We start from the raw sequence: 16,845 nt of genomic DNA on the forward strand, positions 1-16,845 counted from the left end.
CTGCTGCCGACCTCGGAGGAGCTGGAACAGGGGAGGAGAGAACTTCGCTCCCTCCCCTAGAGTCTGGGATCGCTGCCAGGGGTGCGAGAAGGAGTGGGGGAGGGGCTGCGCCACCAGGGGATCATCCAGGACTCCTGCCGCTGGTTCAGTGGAGACCTGCTGATGGGGAAAGCTTCCGTGTGTGAAGACCCCATAAACCCAGGGCACCGGGAGACCAGAGAACAAAACTGATCCGAATCCAGATGGGCACGCGAGATAAACAGCCGCTACCCCCGGCAAATGGCACTGGGCGCGCCATCTTGCCTGAAGGCAGAGAGCTCAGAAGGTACGGCTCTCGACCCCCATCTAGTGGCGACAGGCTGTAACTGCAACCAAATTCTACCACCGTGGGAAAAAAACCTTTCCTCTACCATCCAGCAATTTATAAAAGCCCCAAACCAGAAGGAAAACAATAAAAACACAGAATTAAGTCCTGAGGTCTTGGAAATAGGTAAACTACGTAAAAATGAGTTCAGAGTAGCTATAATAAAAAAACTCAATGAGGTAGAGAGAAAGATAGAGAAACAAGCCGAGTTCTAGAGTTACTTCACAAAAGAGACTGAAATTGTAAAGAAGAATCAAACAGAATTACTAGAGATGAAAAACACAATGGAGCAAATAAAACAGAATCCAGATTCCCCAAATGCCAGAGGAGACTCCATAGAGGAGCAAATTAGCATAATCGAAGATAGACAGGCTGAATGGCGCCAGACAGAGGAAGAAAGAGAACTAAGAGTTAAAAAAAATGAGGAAAATCTCTGAGAGAGCGCGGATTCAATGAGGAGAAAGAATTTAAGGATCATAGGAATTCCCGAGAACGTGGAAAAGGAAAATGGAGCAGAAAGTGTGCTTAATGAAATTATAGAAGAGAACTTCCCAAATCTAGAGATTGAGGGAGAAATGTGTGTAGAGGAAGCTTTCAGATCTCCTAGACTTGTCAATGTAAAAAGACCTACTGCAAGGCATATAGTATTACAAATGGCAAAAATGAATGACAAAGAAAGAATACTCAGGGCAGCAACACAGAAGAACATAACCTACAAAGGAACTCCTATCAGACTTTCAGCAGCTTTCTCCACAGAAACCTTACAAGCTAGGAGAGAATGGAGTGACATGTTCAAAACCTTAAAAGATAAAAATCTTCAGCCAAGAATACTCTATCCCGCAAGAATATCCTTCAGATATGAGGGAGAAATTAAATCTTTTCCAGACAAACAAAAGTTAAGGGAATTTGTAACAAAAAGTCCTCCAGTACAAGAAATCCTCAAGAAGGTTCTCATACCTGAAAAAACAAAAAAAAGCGAGAAAGGGGTCACAAACCACAGAGTAGGGAGTCAGATAAACAGAACCAGAATAGGATAGCAAATATTCAACTATAGCATTAGGACAAAGGTAAGGAAACTACCAAAGCAAAGACGATCTTATCACTCTAACTACAAACTCATAACACGAGTTGGAATAAGAAATGAAAATAATAATTTAGGAGGGGAAGAGCAAAGGGACTAAATCAGTCTAGGCCAAGTAAGTAAGAGACCACCAGAGAAGAGACTATGTTGTACACGAGATTCTAAATACAAACTTCAGGGTAGCCACTAAACTAGAAAACAGAACAGAGCCACAAAACATAAATAAGGAAAAATCTAAGGAACCCAGCATAAGAAATTGCAGTATTAAATGGGTAGTCTAAAGCACACAGGAAGAGAAAAGCAGGAAAACCAGATAACGAGCAACAGATTGACAGCATTAAGTCCACACCCATCAATAATCACTCTCTATGTAAACGGACTGAACTCTCCAATAAAAAGACACAGAGTGGTAAAATGGATTAAAGAACAAGATCCAACAATTTGTTGCCTCCAGGAAACACACCTCAGCCCCAATGACAAACACAGGCTCAGAGTGAAGGAGTGGAGGACAATACTTCAAGGTAATAGCAAGCAAAAGAAAGCAGGTGTTGCAATTCTTATATCAGACAAAGCAGATTTCAAAATAAGACAGGTAAAGAGACACACAGAGGGACAATATATAATGATCAAAGGGACACTTCATCAAGAAGAAATAATGCTTATAAATATCTATGCACCCAATATAGGATCACCAAGGTTCATAAAGCAACTATTAACAGACATAAAGGAAGATGTTAAAAATAACATAATAATAGTAGGGGACCTCAACACCCCACTCACATCAATGGACAGTTCCTCCGGACAGAAAATCAACAAGGAAATAGTGGAGCCAAACGAAAAACTAAAACAATTGGACTTAATAGACATATATAGATCACTTCATCCTAAAAAAGCAGAATACACATTCTTCTCAAGTGCACATGGAACATTCTCTAGGATAGACCATATGGTGGGAAACAAGGCAAGCCTCTACAAATTTAAAAAAATTGAAATAATAACAAGCATCTTCTCCGATCATAATGCTATAAGGCTAGAAATTAATTACAAGAAAAAAGCTGAGAAAGGCACAAAGATGTGGAGACTAAACGATACACTACTGAACAAGCAATGGATCATTGAAGAAATTAAAGAAGAAATCAAAAAATACCTGGAAACAAATGAAAATGATAACATGCCATACCAACTCACATGGGATACAACAAAAGCTGTATTACGAGGAAAATTCATCACAATACAGGCACATCTTAACAAACAAGAAAAATCCCAAATAAGCAATCTTAAAGTACACCGAACTGAACCAGAGAAGGAAGAACAAATAAAGCCTGAAGTCAGCAGAAGGAGAGAAATAATAAAAATCAGAGCAGAAATAAATGCTATTGAAACGAAAAAGGCAGTAGAAAGGATCAATGAAACAAGGACCTGGTTCTTTGAGAAGATAAATAAAATTGACAAACCACTAGCCAGACTTACAAAGAAAAAAAGGCAGAAAGCTCCAATTAACAAAATCAGAAACGAAAGAGGAGAAATAACAACAGACTCTGCAGAAATACAACGGATTGTAAGAGAATACTACGAAAAACTATATGCCAACAGAATGGATAACCTAGAGGAAATGGATAAATTCTTGGACTCCTACAATCTCCCAAAGGTCACTCAAGAAGAGGCAGACAATTTGAACAGACCAATCACAAGGAAAGAGATTGAAACAGCAATCAAAAACATCCCAAAGAATAAAACCCCAGGAACAGATGGCTTCCCTGGGGAATTCTACCAAACTTTCAGAGAGGATTTAATACCTATCCTTTTCAAGCTATTCCAAAAAATTAGGGAGGATGGAACACTTCCTAACACATTCTATGAGACCAATATCACGCTGATACCAAAGCCTGACAAGGACACCATGAAAAGAGAGAACTACAGGCCAATATCACTGATGAACATAGATGCAAAAATTCTAAACAAAATTTTGGCAACCAGAATTCAGCAATTCATCAAAGGGATCATACATCATGATCAGGTGGGATTCATACCAGGGACACAGGGATGGTTCAACATCCGCAAATCAATCAACGTGATACACCACATCAACAAACTGAGGAATAAAAACCACATGATCATCTCAATAGATGCAGAGAAAGCATTTGACAAGATCCAACAGCCATTTATGACAAAAACTCTGAACAAAATGGGCACAGAAGGGAACTACCTCAACATAATAAAGGCCATATATGACAAACCACAGCCAACATCATACTCAATGGGCAAAAACTGAGCGCCATCCCCCTGAAAACAGGAACGAGACAAGGATGCCCTCTATCACCACTCTTATTTAACATAGTACTGGAGGTCCTGGCCAGAGCAATCAGGCAAGAAAAAGGAATAAAAGGAATCCAAATAGGGAGGGAAGAAGTGAAACTCTCGCTGTTTGCAGACGACATGATCTTATATATAGAAAACCCCAAAGAATCCATTGGAAAACTCTTAGAAGTAATCAACAACTACAGCAAAGTTGCAGGGTATAAAATCAATTTGCATAAATCAGTAGCATTTCTATATTCTAATAACGAACTAACAGAAAAAGAACTCAAGAACACAATACCATTCACAATCGCAACAAAAATAAAATACCTTGGGGTAAATTTAACTAAGGAAGTGAAGGACCTATATATTGAAAATTACAAGGCCTTTCTGAGAGAATTGGATGACGACATAAGGAGATGGAAAGACATTCCATGTACATGGATTGGAAATGTTAAAATGTCCATTCTACCTAAAGCAATCTACAGATTCAACGCTATCCCAATCAGAATCCCAATGATATTCTTTACAGAATTAGAACAAAGAATCCTAAAATTTATATGGGGCAACAAAAGACCCCAAATTGCTACAGCAATCCTGAGAAAAAAGAACAAAACGGGAGGCATCACAATCCATGACTTCAAAACATACTACAAAGCTACAGTAATCAAAACAGCATGGTACTGGTACAAAAACAGGTGCACAGATCAATGGAACAGAATTGAAAGCCCAGAAATAAAACCACACATCTATGGACAGCTCATCTTCGACAAAGGAGCTGAGAGCACACAATGGAGAAAAGAAAGCCTTTTCAACAAATGGTGCTGGGAAAACTGGAAAGCCATATGTCAAAGAATGAAAATTGACCATTCTTTTTCACCATTCACCAAAATAAACTCAAAATGAATGAAAGACCTAACAGTGAGACCTGAAACCATAAGGCTTCTAGAAGAAAACGTAGGCAGTACACTCTTTGACATCAGTATTAAAAGGATCTTTTCAGACACCATGTCTTCTCAGACAAGGGAAACAACAGAAAGAATAAACAAATGGGACTTCATCAGACTAAAGAGCATCTTCAAGGCAAATGAAAACAGGACTGAAACAAAAAAACAACCCACTAACTGAGAAAAAATATTTGCAAGTCATATATCTGACAAAGGCTTAATATCCATAATATATGAAGAACTCTCACAACTCAACAACAAAAAATCAAACAACCCGATCAAAAAATGGGCTGGAGACATGAACAGACATTTCTCCAAAGAAGATATACGATGGCCAATCAGCACATGAAAAGATGCTCATCATCGCTGATCATCAGGGAAATGCAAATCAAAACTACACTAAGATATCACCTTACACCCATTAGAATGACAACAATATCTAAAACTAATAGTAATAAATGTTGGAGAGGTTGTGGAGAAAAAGGAACCCTCATACACTGCTGGTGGGAATGCAAACTGGTGCAGCCACTATGGAAAACAGTATGGAGATTCCTCAAAAAATTAAAAATAGACCTACCATATGATCCAGCCATTCCACTACTGAGTATCTAACCAAAGAGCCTGAAGTCAGCAATCAATTCCAAAAGTCCTATGTACCCCAATGTTCACTGCAGCATTATTTACAATAGCCAAGACATGGAAGCAACCTAAGTGCCCATCAACAGATGAATGGATAAAGAAGATGTGGTATATATATACAATGGACTACTACTCAGCTGCAAAACAGAACAAAATCATTCCATTTGCAATAACACGGAAGGATCTTGAGGGAATTATGTTAAGTGAAATAAGCCAGTTAGAGAAGGATAATCTCTGTATGACTCCACTCATATGAGGAATTTAAAAATGTGGACACAGAGAACAGATTAGTGGCTACCAGGGGAAGGGTGGGGTGGGGGTGGGCACAAAGGGTGAAGTGGTGCACCTACAACACGAATGACAAACATTAATGTGCAACTGAAATTTCACAAGACTGTAACCTACCATTAACTCAATAAAAAACAAACAAACAAAAACTCCCCAATACGAAACAATTTGAAAGAAGTGGTTATTTTGACCTAATATCACAGTTACAAATAAGTAAGTTTAAAATGGCTTAATAATATTTAACCAATAGTGCTTTCTTCCCCATCAGATTAACTTCACATAAAAAGTACTTACAGATCCAATACAATGACAATCTTATGTAAATTTTAAATTTAAGGTTATACATTTAAGATTAATTAAATGCTAACCTTTATACTAAAACTCTGCTTAAATCCTAAACCACTGAAAATGATTTTAAGAATTACGTTCAAGTTACCTTAGGCATTCAATCATGCGAGAAGCAATTTTCTTCCGACGCATCATGCTGAAAACCCATATTCGACTGATCCCACAGATTGCAGGCTCTGGCAATGTTGAGCAGCACCAGGCTTTTTGCCTTTCAAATCTGACTTTTTCTTCTTCTGACCTGATAGCTGGAAGTTTCTCTTCTATAACTCTGTAGCCCTACAGGTATCAAAGTTGGAGGGAAAAACTTTTAAGTGAGAATACTAATTAGCAATCATCTAGTACTGACCTTAGTGAGGAGGTCACTACATCTGCCTGTCTTCTTAACAAATGATGGAGACCACTATGCTTTCACTCTCCTTTTAGGAAACAGACCTGGATCTATGTTCCTTCCTAATTCACTTACTAGTTATGTGACCACGACAGGAAGATCCTTAATTAAGCTTTGTGTTCCTTACCTATAAATCAGAGATATCTACCATCTTTCAGAGAACTGTTCAGAGATTAAATAAGGTAATACATACAAAGCACCCTGCCATCATGGCTGGCCCATAATAGGAACTGAATGTTAGTTTTCTCTACCCCCTATATTCTAAGGACCAGCAACATTACATGTTAAGAACTTAGGAGTCATAACAATTGTTTCTGTGATTACTGCCATAGTTCTAGGGTTCACAGCTGTGTGGGAACTACGACTAAGGATGGTAGAGGAATAAAGAATTTAGACAGGTCCTTTCCCCACACTCCCATCCCTTTAAAACTATGAAATGCATTAAAACACATACATGTCCTCTGCCAGTCTAGTTGTCAAAAAAGGGACACAGTCAGCCTTCTGACAGGACATAGTACAAAACTTAAAACAATCAGACAATACAATTGAGAGTTAACAAAAAATAAACAAGCAAACATGATAGCTATCTTCTAGTCTAAACACTGCTACAGTTCATTTCCAGAACTAGGTAGAATAGAAATTTTAAAAACACAAAGGTTTGCCAAAGAACATTCTTTGTAAACAACAATTAAAAAAACAAAAGAAAGACTACAAGAAAGAGTCAAAAACAAGATATATCTGCAATTTTTTTAATGCTTAAGTCACCTGCTCAACAGATTTAGGATGGCACTATCATAAAATCTGAAAATATCTTTGCTCCTCTTTGCAAATCTGACTTTAAATATTTATCTATTTAATTTCCCTCACCTATTAACTTCATTTGTTTCCATCATCAATTTTATCTTAAGTATGTCCCACATAAAAGGTGAGAGTTCCCTCAAGTGGGTATCCTATTTATCAGCCATCCTCAGGAGTAATAAATCATGCTAGTTGGGAGTGAAATTAAGGGGGAGGGGGGTGAGTTGCTAAGAATAATCCTTAAACACACACTGCAATTATCCAATACACGATGAAAGAACTTGGGCATTAAGGTAAATCAAGCGCAGCACTGTTAATATTTCTTAAAAGTGGGACAATCATGGTTCAGAGATGTGTCAAATGGATAAATGATAAAGCAAAGAATAAATCCATTGCAAAGAAAACAAAAAAAAACAAAAATGTAAGGGTTTGCACTGTGTAAAATTAACTCAATTTCAGTATGGCAAACTTCTATGAGTAAGTCATTTTATATCAAATTTATATCCCCAAACTACCTTATCAACTACTTATTTAATGTTATTATAAATAGCAAGATTCATAAAACTACACAATTTCAGGCTGAATTTCTTTAAATGTAGCTTAACATACAGAAACTAACTCATGCAGACTTGTTTTGACCTTTTACACTATTATAAAATGTTAATGATGAAGCATACATTTGCAGGCACTATTAATATACCAAAAGATAGCAACTCAACAGAAGTCAAATCCAATGTGCACTGAATTCATAAGCAAGACCTGAGCAGAAAAAAGATCGAATTCAAATGAGGTATGCCTCAAGGTGAGCATGATTAGAAAGTCCAGAATGTTTGTTCTCTCAAGTTGGTCTGTTACTACGTAACTCTCACAATGTGAACATATCCCTTTTACTGTGATTTTATTATTTCTTTTTTTGTACAATTTGGCTCCTAAATACAAGCCAACTCCTCATCTATAGCTCAACCAAAAAAGTGGTGATCTATTCCAAGGGCAGGCAACTTTTTATAAAGAGGTAGAATACTAAGTATTTTAGGCTTTGCAGCCCTCCTGGCCTCTCCTGCAACTACTCTACTCAGTCTTTGTAGTGTGAAAGCAGCCACAGACAACAGGTAGGCAAATGGGCATGGCTGTGTTACAATAAAACTTTATTTACAAAAACAGGCTGGATTTTGCCCTGAGACTATAGTTTGCCAACCCTTGATTTATACCAGGGCTGAAGGGACTGAGACGTTGCATTAGTATCCAACAAAGAAACTTCTTAAAATTTAACAGTACTTTTGATTTATAGAATTTTTATCTTACATACTGATTTGAGAAACTATTACCTATGCATGTTACAACTCCAAAGTAGTAAAGAGTTATACACAGGAATTCTTGCAGTCTTACTCTTCCTTACACAAAATGTTGATAAAATTACCAGGATTATGTGATTCAAGAACACCTAGTAAAATCTTTAAACACCAAACTACATATGAACACCCTTTAAAAATCACTTACCCATTGGATATGTTCCGCAATTAGGCAGCCAACTACTTTTTTGTCATTAGAAATAAAGAGAAGTGTTTTAGTTCTGGAATAGCACATTAGTGGAGCCTGTTGGAAACCTAAATCATTATCAACCATCTCTCTAATCTCGTCAACCTGCCAAATAAAAAACAATACTGTTTTTTTAACAATGAAAGCATTGCATATAGGTAAAAATATACTATTTCAGTTCAATAAATTGAGTCTATTATTCCAAGGAGGATATCCTCTAGAGTCCTTCTGAATGACTGTGCTGTTCAATAACAGTTTTTCAAGCCCTGTGGGCCAATTTGCAAAATGAGGGAAGAACTGAAGAGTAATGCCAAGCCCATCAGTCTAGGGAACAAGAGTGAGAGCTGCTATAATCGGTAATAAGAACATGAAAGGCTTCCCATTAAAAGCATCATGGGTTTGAGAATTGGAAAGAACTTCACTGGAATCTTAGCCAGGCAAGCCACTTTCCTTCCTAAGCCTTAATTAATACTCTCATTAATAAAATGGAAGTGGGCAAAGGAAAGAAACACATGTTTACTCCTTATCAACCATGTATAAGCCAGACACTACATAAAGCACTTTAAGAATATTATCTCATTTAAATCCAACATCTCTTGAAGGTCTATGGTTATTCACTTTACATATGGAAGAAATAAAATTCAAAGGTTAAGTACCTTTCCCATGCCAGATACTGGATATCTAGAGTAGGGATTTGAACCCATAATCTTAACATGGCATCAAACTGTGCTGCTTCTAGTTTACCTCCTAGAACTGCGGTCATGGACAAATATGATAAGCTCCAACTTTGTAGGCACTCAAAGTCACGATTTTTGTAGGCACTCAAACATCAGTCCCTTCCCTAGTTAAAAATAATCAGCAAATATCTGATCCAATAAACATTAACTTGTGCTACTAAATTTAAAATGCAAATAACCCCTATAAGGGTTAAGTACTCATACCTCTGACATGCAGTATACCATGTAATACATCCTTTATTCAGTGATGAAAACTCAAGTCCTCCTAATCCTGGAACAGTATCCTATAATACAACTCCTGATTCAGTTCCTAAAGAAAATGACTCAGAATTCCCCAGATTTTAATTTTTAACCTATTACGGATTACTAACTAGTAACACACTTAATTGTAGGTTACTAAGATTTTGCCCTGAGAAACTGAAATCAGGAAATTTTAGCATTTACTGAGGAGTCTCAGTAAGAAAAGTCTGGATGCCATATATGGTGATGTAGCAAAGTCTGGAATTCCGTAATTTAATTTTCATTTAGTCATTCATTAATTGAACACTAATTCAACAAGTATTTGTTTTTGTGCAAGGATCAATGTTTCAAACACAAGACAGGTGGCACGTTCACATGTCATTCTAAATGCTACTGTCTACACTGTCAGGCAGTGGTAGGATGAGGGCTTGTTTGGGTATCTGGGATTGTTCAGTCATATATAAGGTATCTGAAAAGTCAGGAACCACAGGATAAACTTATACTTGAAGTAGAATGTGAGCTATATTTTTAAATAAGTTCTAAGTGTTTCCGTTCAGGTGAAATGTTTCTAAATTTAAAGAGGTCTAACTATTAATCTAAAAAAAGTACAACAAATAAATTACTTTCCTTATGTTTCTAGACATTTTGGACACACTCTAGTATAATTAAGTTTTTCAGATAAACAACTAAACTCATTGCTTTACATTATGAAGTAAATGCATTATGAGGTAAATTTGAAAATGCATTTGGAGGTCAAAGAAAAACATTTTGAGGATATTATTTGAAAATGTAATTAACATATTGTTTAAAAGTAAGTTTATCCTAAGGTTTCTTGACTTTAAAAATACTCTATATAATAAAATGGTTCCAGATTTCATTATTTCTCTGGTACATTTTTCTGAACCCTCAGGGTATGAAACTCTAAGTTGGGCTAAAACTTGGCCCACACTAGATAAGAGGATTTTCTTTAAGTTTTCTACATTATACTTATAAATCAGAATATATCTTCTTTTTTCTCTTAACATTATATGATTACCTCACGCATAGTTTCAGGATTACTATGACCCACTACTAGATACTCTTCTGTAATAAGCTTTTATTTAGAAATCTATCTCAAAATGAAACTTTTACATTTATTAATATAAATTTTCAAAATTATCATGATTCAAATTTTTAATTCTGATTCTTGAAATCACTTGTGTGGTATTATTCATTAACTTATCTAGAATGCCTTCTATACCATCACTCAAATTATTGATAATACAAGAAAGTAATTAATTCACTAAAAATTGACTTCACATATGCTAGACACACTACAAAGTTTAAGCATAATTTTTCAGGTGGGTTGTATTCTTTAAATGCTTATTTCTTATTTTCAGAATTGGTGTTTAAATGTGCTATGCCAGCAATGTGTTATCCTCTTAAAATTACCTGCAAAATTGTATTATCCATTCTACATGAAATTTCACTGGAAATTTACCTTTTTCAGGGCATACTTTGGGTCTTCAGGAAGAACCATTATTATTCTGCCATCAGGATATTCAGCCAGAATTCTTTCTTTTTTCCAGCCCTAGACAGGGAAAAAAAAGAATGAATTTTAAAAATTCATCATATTCATCTACAGGAAGAAAAATACATCAATGTGTCTAAAAATTGCAAACATGGAAAAATATATGCTCATTAACAAATAAGACATGATAAATTAGCTATTTTGTTATGCATACAATAGGTACAACGCAAGCTAATTTCTCTCTACTACTCATTCAGAGATCTAATACCACAAGAGTATTTCTAATTTATCATTCCCATTTTAAATTAATGTTGAAAATCACAGACCAAAAGCAAGCCCCTTAAAGTCAGTGATTCCCAGAACATAAAGGATAACTCTCCCAGTTTCTTGATAAAGGAATTAAACTCTTAAATTTCTTTAGAACATGGTTACCTCCACAAACAAACACTCATGGTTTTATGTCTGGCATGCCAAAGACCTCCAGGAGGTTTTAAATGAACTGATTTGCATGCAGTAGCCCAATATGTAAGGAATAGTTTTTATTCTTATTGATCACAACTATCAAAGTCACAAGAAGGAGACTATAAAAATATAACTACCTTCTAAGAATCTAATAGGGAAGGAGAGGCTACGTTGTGTGTATCTGAAGTTAAACATACTCAAAAAAAGAGAGGTAATAAACTCTTCTTCAGATCCACACTCGTGGTGATTAATGAGCAGAACCTGCATGAAAAAAAAAACAAAACAAAAGCCACTTAAATCTAGTAAGATGGGACTGAACCAGAGGTTAAAACTAGGAGCTTTGAAGTTAAAAATAAGTACAGAAGGAATGAGTTTAACTGGTTGTTCCATTTGTCTTACCCACCAACTTTACATAAAAAGGCCTTTTAAGAATATATACTTCTATTAGAGAAAATTATCACCTTGGTTCTGAGATCTGTCTTTTAAGAATATGAAAGCTCAATGAAACCAAAAAAGGGCAACTATATGCATTTTTTAATACTATGGCAAGTCTGAAATGAGGATTTTCTTAATCCAGAATGGGTTTTTGGGGAGAAGGGTAGGATCTTAGTTGGGGACAATACATCTAGTAACAAGCTTGGTATGTGTAACAATTTGGATTAAAGTATGTAAAATAAGAATTTGTTTAAAAAATAGAGCACCCAAAGGTAAAGTAAAATTCAGGTGGCTATAATTACAACAGGTAAAGGGTTCTCAAGATTTGGAAAGAAGAACGCAACAGAAACAACAGTCACAGAAGTCATTTTTTTCAAATTAGAAACGAAATCTGAATCGCATCCAGATCTGAATGTAGGTAAACAATTTTTAAAACGCATAAAAGATATTACTTCTTTAAAAACAAATTTATGTGTTCTCTGGGGAAAAGTTTTTAAAATAAATCTATTTTTCATAAAATGAAAATGGAGATTTCATTTTAAAAACTAAACTACAAATTCAGTGAAGAACTAGAAATTTAAGTAACCTCAACTTATGAGAAAATTCTACTTCCTGAACTATCTAAAGATAATTTGATAAGCTATTTTCCTATTGTCTTCAAAAACAATAATGCTGGTCTAATGTCACCATATTGCACTACAGGCCCTAGAAAAATTATTTTGCTTTACTGACTTTTTTAGTACAAAACTTTCTCTTACAACTTGAGAACTGCATGTTCATGCAGAAAATTTTATCACAATTGGATCTGACATAATTTTGTTTTAAATATGATTCTGTTTTTTCATGTACATATAAGAAGAAGGAATTGCAAAGGGCAGACACATTATTGCTTGAGTTTCTAATATTTATGAAAACAGTATATTTTAGTGAAAACGGTTGAAGAGTTCTGGAGTAAAAGTTCAGGGTTTAAATCCCTATTCTTTGTAGTTACTAGCTATATGGCCTTAAGCAAATCACTGGAAGTCTCATTCTGTTTCCTGATCTGGGCTATGCACAGAATGGCTGTCCTCACCTCCAACACTTAGTAGTTAAGAGGGCTGTATTTAAAATGATTCCTCACACAGAGTAGCTACTCAGTAACTCTTAGTAACTTCTCTCCTACCTTCCAATTGGTATCCAACTAAGATCAACGCACTTCTCTAAGAAAACACAAGTCAATTAATAAAGTCCCCAAAGTTAAATACAACAACAAATTCAAATCGTGGAGAAAGCAAAGATGAAAGAACCAAGTTGGCTAACACCTGTCAAAAAACATACTAGACATTTATATGCCTCAACTGCAGTTAACTCTTTCCTGGAGTCAATAACCACAAGATCCTCCTGACTTTACAGAATTTGGAGGAAATCAAGTCTGTCGGCTGCTTGAAATTGAGGCATAGGTGGAGGTAACAGGGAAAAGTGCATGCAACTTACAGGGATAACCAAATAGCCATAGCTTTTTTGCAAAGATACAAATTCCAATGCAGTGCATTTACACTTCTCACTTTAGCTCTAACATGTTACACATATCCCTCTACTAGCAAGCAGTGTTTTCCAAACCCCAGATTTTCTTAATTTACCCATCCAGCTGCCGAAAAGCAGAGAGCTTTATATTCCTAACAGTAATGAGTCTAAAGAATGGAAGGGATTTCTCCTCTTTTTCCATTTAAAAGAAACAACTGAAAACAAAATACACCAGGGGGTAGATACACTGACGTATACAACTGTCAAAATTCATCAACCAAACATTTAAAATCTGTACATTTGTCTGTGAATTACATGCCAAATTTTAAAAGTTCATGATAATCACTTTCATAAAAGATGAATGAAAATATCCATGAAAGAATACCCTGAAAACAAAAAAGCCAACAAACCAGCTTTAAAAAAAAATTATCAACAAATATTGCAAGAAAAAAGGCATAGAGAATCTTTAGACTAAAAGAGATGTACATATGAGACATACCAACCAATGTAGTATGTGGACCCTACTTCAAACTATCAAAAATTATGAGATATTCAGGGACTTTTGAAACCTGAGGGAAGATCTGATAGTAAGGAATTAGTTTTTTTAAAGGTGTGTTTATTATATTCTTTAATTTTTATGGTTAAAAAAGGGTAATCTTTTCATCTTTTAGAAATATATATTTTAAAATAGCTACTAAAATGGTAATGTGATACCTAGGGTTCACTTAAAAATAATGGGGGGGCCAGCCCGGTGGCACAGCAGTTAAGTTCACACATTCCGCTTCTCGGTGGCTCGGGGTTCACCGGTTCGGATCCCAAGTGCAGACACGGCACTACTTGGCAAAAGCCATGCTGTGGTAGGCATCCTACGTAGAAAGTAGAGGAAGATGGGCATGGATGTTAGCTCAGGGTCAGTCTTCCTCAGCAAAAAAGAGGAGGATTGGCAGTAGTTAGCTCAGGGCTAATCTTCCTCAAAAACAAAAAAAGAGAGATAAAAATAATGGGAAGGTTGGATGAAAGAAGACTGTCCATGAATTGTTAATTGTTGAAGCTGGATGATGAGTACATGGGGATTCATTAGAGTGAGTGTGTGTGTGTGGGGGGGGGGTGTATGTTGTATTAAACTCTTTATTTTGGAAAATTCAAATCACTTGTTGTCAAAACTGCACCTATGGCCCAAGACTTGCTCAAGTACCACTCATTTAGAAGTTAAAAATAAATGCCAATGAATCTCGTCAGCAGAGCAGTTAGACCTGAGGTAGGGAAAAGGAGTGAATGCAGTGGGGATACAGGGGTCTTCTGAGATGCTAGTAATGGGTGTTCACTTTGTGAAAAGACACCATTAAGCTATGCACTCATTATTTGTGTACTTTTACTTACGTGTTGTATTTCAATAAAAATTTTACTTAAAAATAATTACTAAAGGAATTTAAAAAACAGACATTTTAGTTCAAGAGCAAGCCTAACAGTTATGTCGAAATAAATATATTTTAACCAGTATCTCTTTTTAAAACCTTAAGTCTTCAGAAATGAAGGCAAATTAAAATTAGCTCATTTAGGGGACAGCCTGGTGGCACAGCGGTTAAGTGCGCACGTTGCGCTTTGGCAGCCCAGGGTTCACGGGTTCAGATCCCGGGTGCGGACATGCCACTGCTTGGCAAGCCATGCTGTGGTAGGCGTCCCACATATAAAGCAGAGGAAGATGGGCACGGATGTTAGCTTAGGGCCAGTCTTCCTCAAAAAAAAAAGAAAGAAAGGAAAAAGAAAAAGGAAAAAAAAACAAAAAAACACAAATTAGCTCATTCAAAATTCAGTCACATGCTTTTTGACAGTACCCAAGGCAGAAAGCAAAAAGCTGCAGAAAACCTACATAAGAAAAAAATTATAGACTCTTCAAATATATAAAGATAGTGTGTTGAAATGGATTTTAAAGGTAAATATTTATGAATATTTTAAAAGTCAGCAAGGATATAACACCAAAATATAAACAGAAGTTATCTGAGTGATGAAAATTTTTTTCCTTTCGGCTTATCTATATTCTCTATTTTTCCTATTTAATAAAATGGTATAATGAAAACATTAATATACATAACTACCCCCAAGCAGCTGGTATTAAATGCATGTTTGGACATTTCTTTGCAAAAATAATCTAGTTAACAATACTGATAAAGATGTGTTTCTAGTTAGTGTGGCCTTTACTGAACTTTCAAATGTTAAAAAAGTCAGTTAATTAGCTGGAAAAATTCAATCAATTCAAGAAATATGTGCTGACCACCTACCACGTGTGCACACCACTGATCTAGGCAGTATAGTATAATGGTAAAGAGGACTTTAAAAATCAGAAAGACCTAGATTCAAATCCAGACTCTGCTACTTATTAGCTGTGTTGCCCTGGGCCAATTACTTAACCTCTGTAAACCTTGGTTTCCTCACTTATAAAATAGATATAAAAACAACTACAACACAAAACTATTGAGAAGCTGAGAAAACACTATAAAATATTAAGCACAGTGCCTAGCACAATAATATGCATCCATAAATAACAGCTCCTATCATTATCATTATGGTAACTAAGCATTTTCTTGTAGGTTTTATAATCTTCGATACCTTCCATTCTTTATGGGGTCAGTCAGAACCTGGCCCTCCACCTACATCTTGAAGCTTCCTCTCCTGAACACGTGACACAGTCACAGGCCATAATGAAACACTTAAAATTTCCCACCTCTGCACATTCTGTTCCCCTGGCCTAATCTGCCTTTGCTCACCTCCTGAGCACAAGGAACTTCTCCTTGTCCTTTCTGACTCTTCTCAGGTGATAACCTCACTTTTCCTACCTTTGTCAGATATCCCTGCTCTATGTTCAGACAGTATCCTATATATATTACTACTCTAGCATTTTCCGTATGATTTTAATATGTTTACTTATCTGTCCTTTGCACTGAACTGTGATCTTACATGAAGGGAAGAATTTATCTTTTTAATAATAATTTTTTTAAAACCCTGTAGTCACGGAACATAGTAAGGAGTTAATAAATGTTTGAATAAGAAATAAATGAGCCTACAAAAAAATTACCCCATGACATTTTTTTTCATTTTCCACAGATTAAAAAAAAGACTGAAGTAAAAACGTTGGATAACTTGCTATGGTGATAGAACTAGTGAGTGGCTCACTAGAAAACCACATTTTTCTAGTTTAAGCTCATATTCTTTTCTATTATGCCACACTGACCTCAAGAATCTTAAAATCTAATAGGAGAAATAAATAGTACTC

The 16,845-nt window shown here is 35.8% G+C and overlaps 1 protein-coding gene across 10 annotated transcripts in view; it reads right to left on the minus strand.

Annotated features, from left to right (window-relative positions):
• Nucleotides 1-16,845, minus strand: part of ESCO1 (establishment of sister chromatid cohesion N-acetyltransferase 1) — a 77,309-nt gene that overhangs the window by 10,828 nt on the left and 49,636 nt on the right. For 9 of the 10 annotated variants that reach the window (XM_070513384.1, XM_070513376.1, XM_070513383.1 and 6 more), the window contains 3 exons: nt 11,145-11,234; nt 8,649-8,792; nt 6,054-6,241 (listed from right to left, as the gene is read on the minus strand). In XM_070513384.1, coding sequence (XP_070369485.1) covers nt 6,054-6,241; nt 8,649-8,792; nt 11,145-11,234 — 422 coding nt within the window. Of the gene's footprint in view, nt 1-6,053; nt 6,242-8,648; nt 8,793-11,144; nt 11,235-11,773; nt 11,898-16,845 lie in introns of all 10 variants that reach the window. The other variant, XM_070513385.1, reaches the window with a different exon arrangement.

This window comes from Equus asinus, chromosome 7, assembly GCF_041296235.1.
Source record: "Equus asinus isolate D_3611 breed Donkey chromosome 7, EquAss-T2T_v2, whole genome shotgun sequence".
NCBI classification, from domain to species: Eukaryota; Metazoa; Chordata; class Mammalia; order Perissodactyla; family Equidae; genus Equus; species Equus asinus.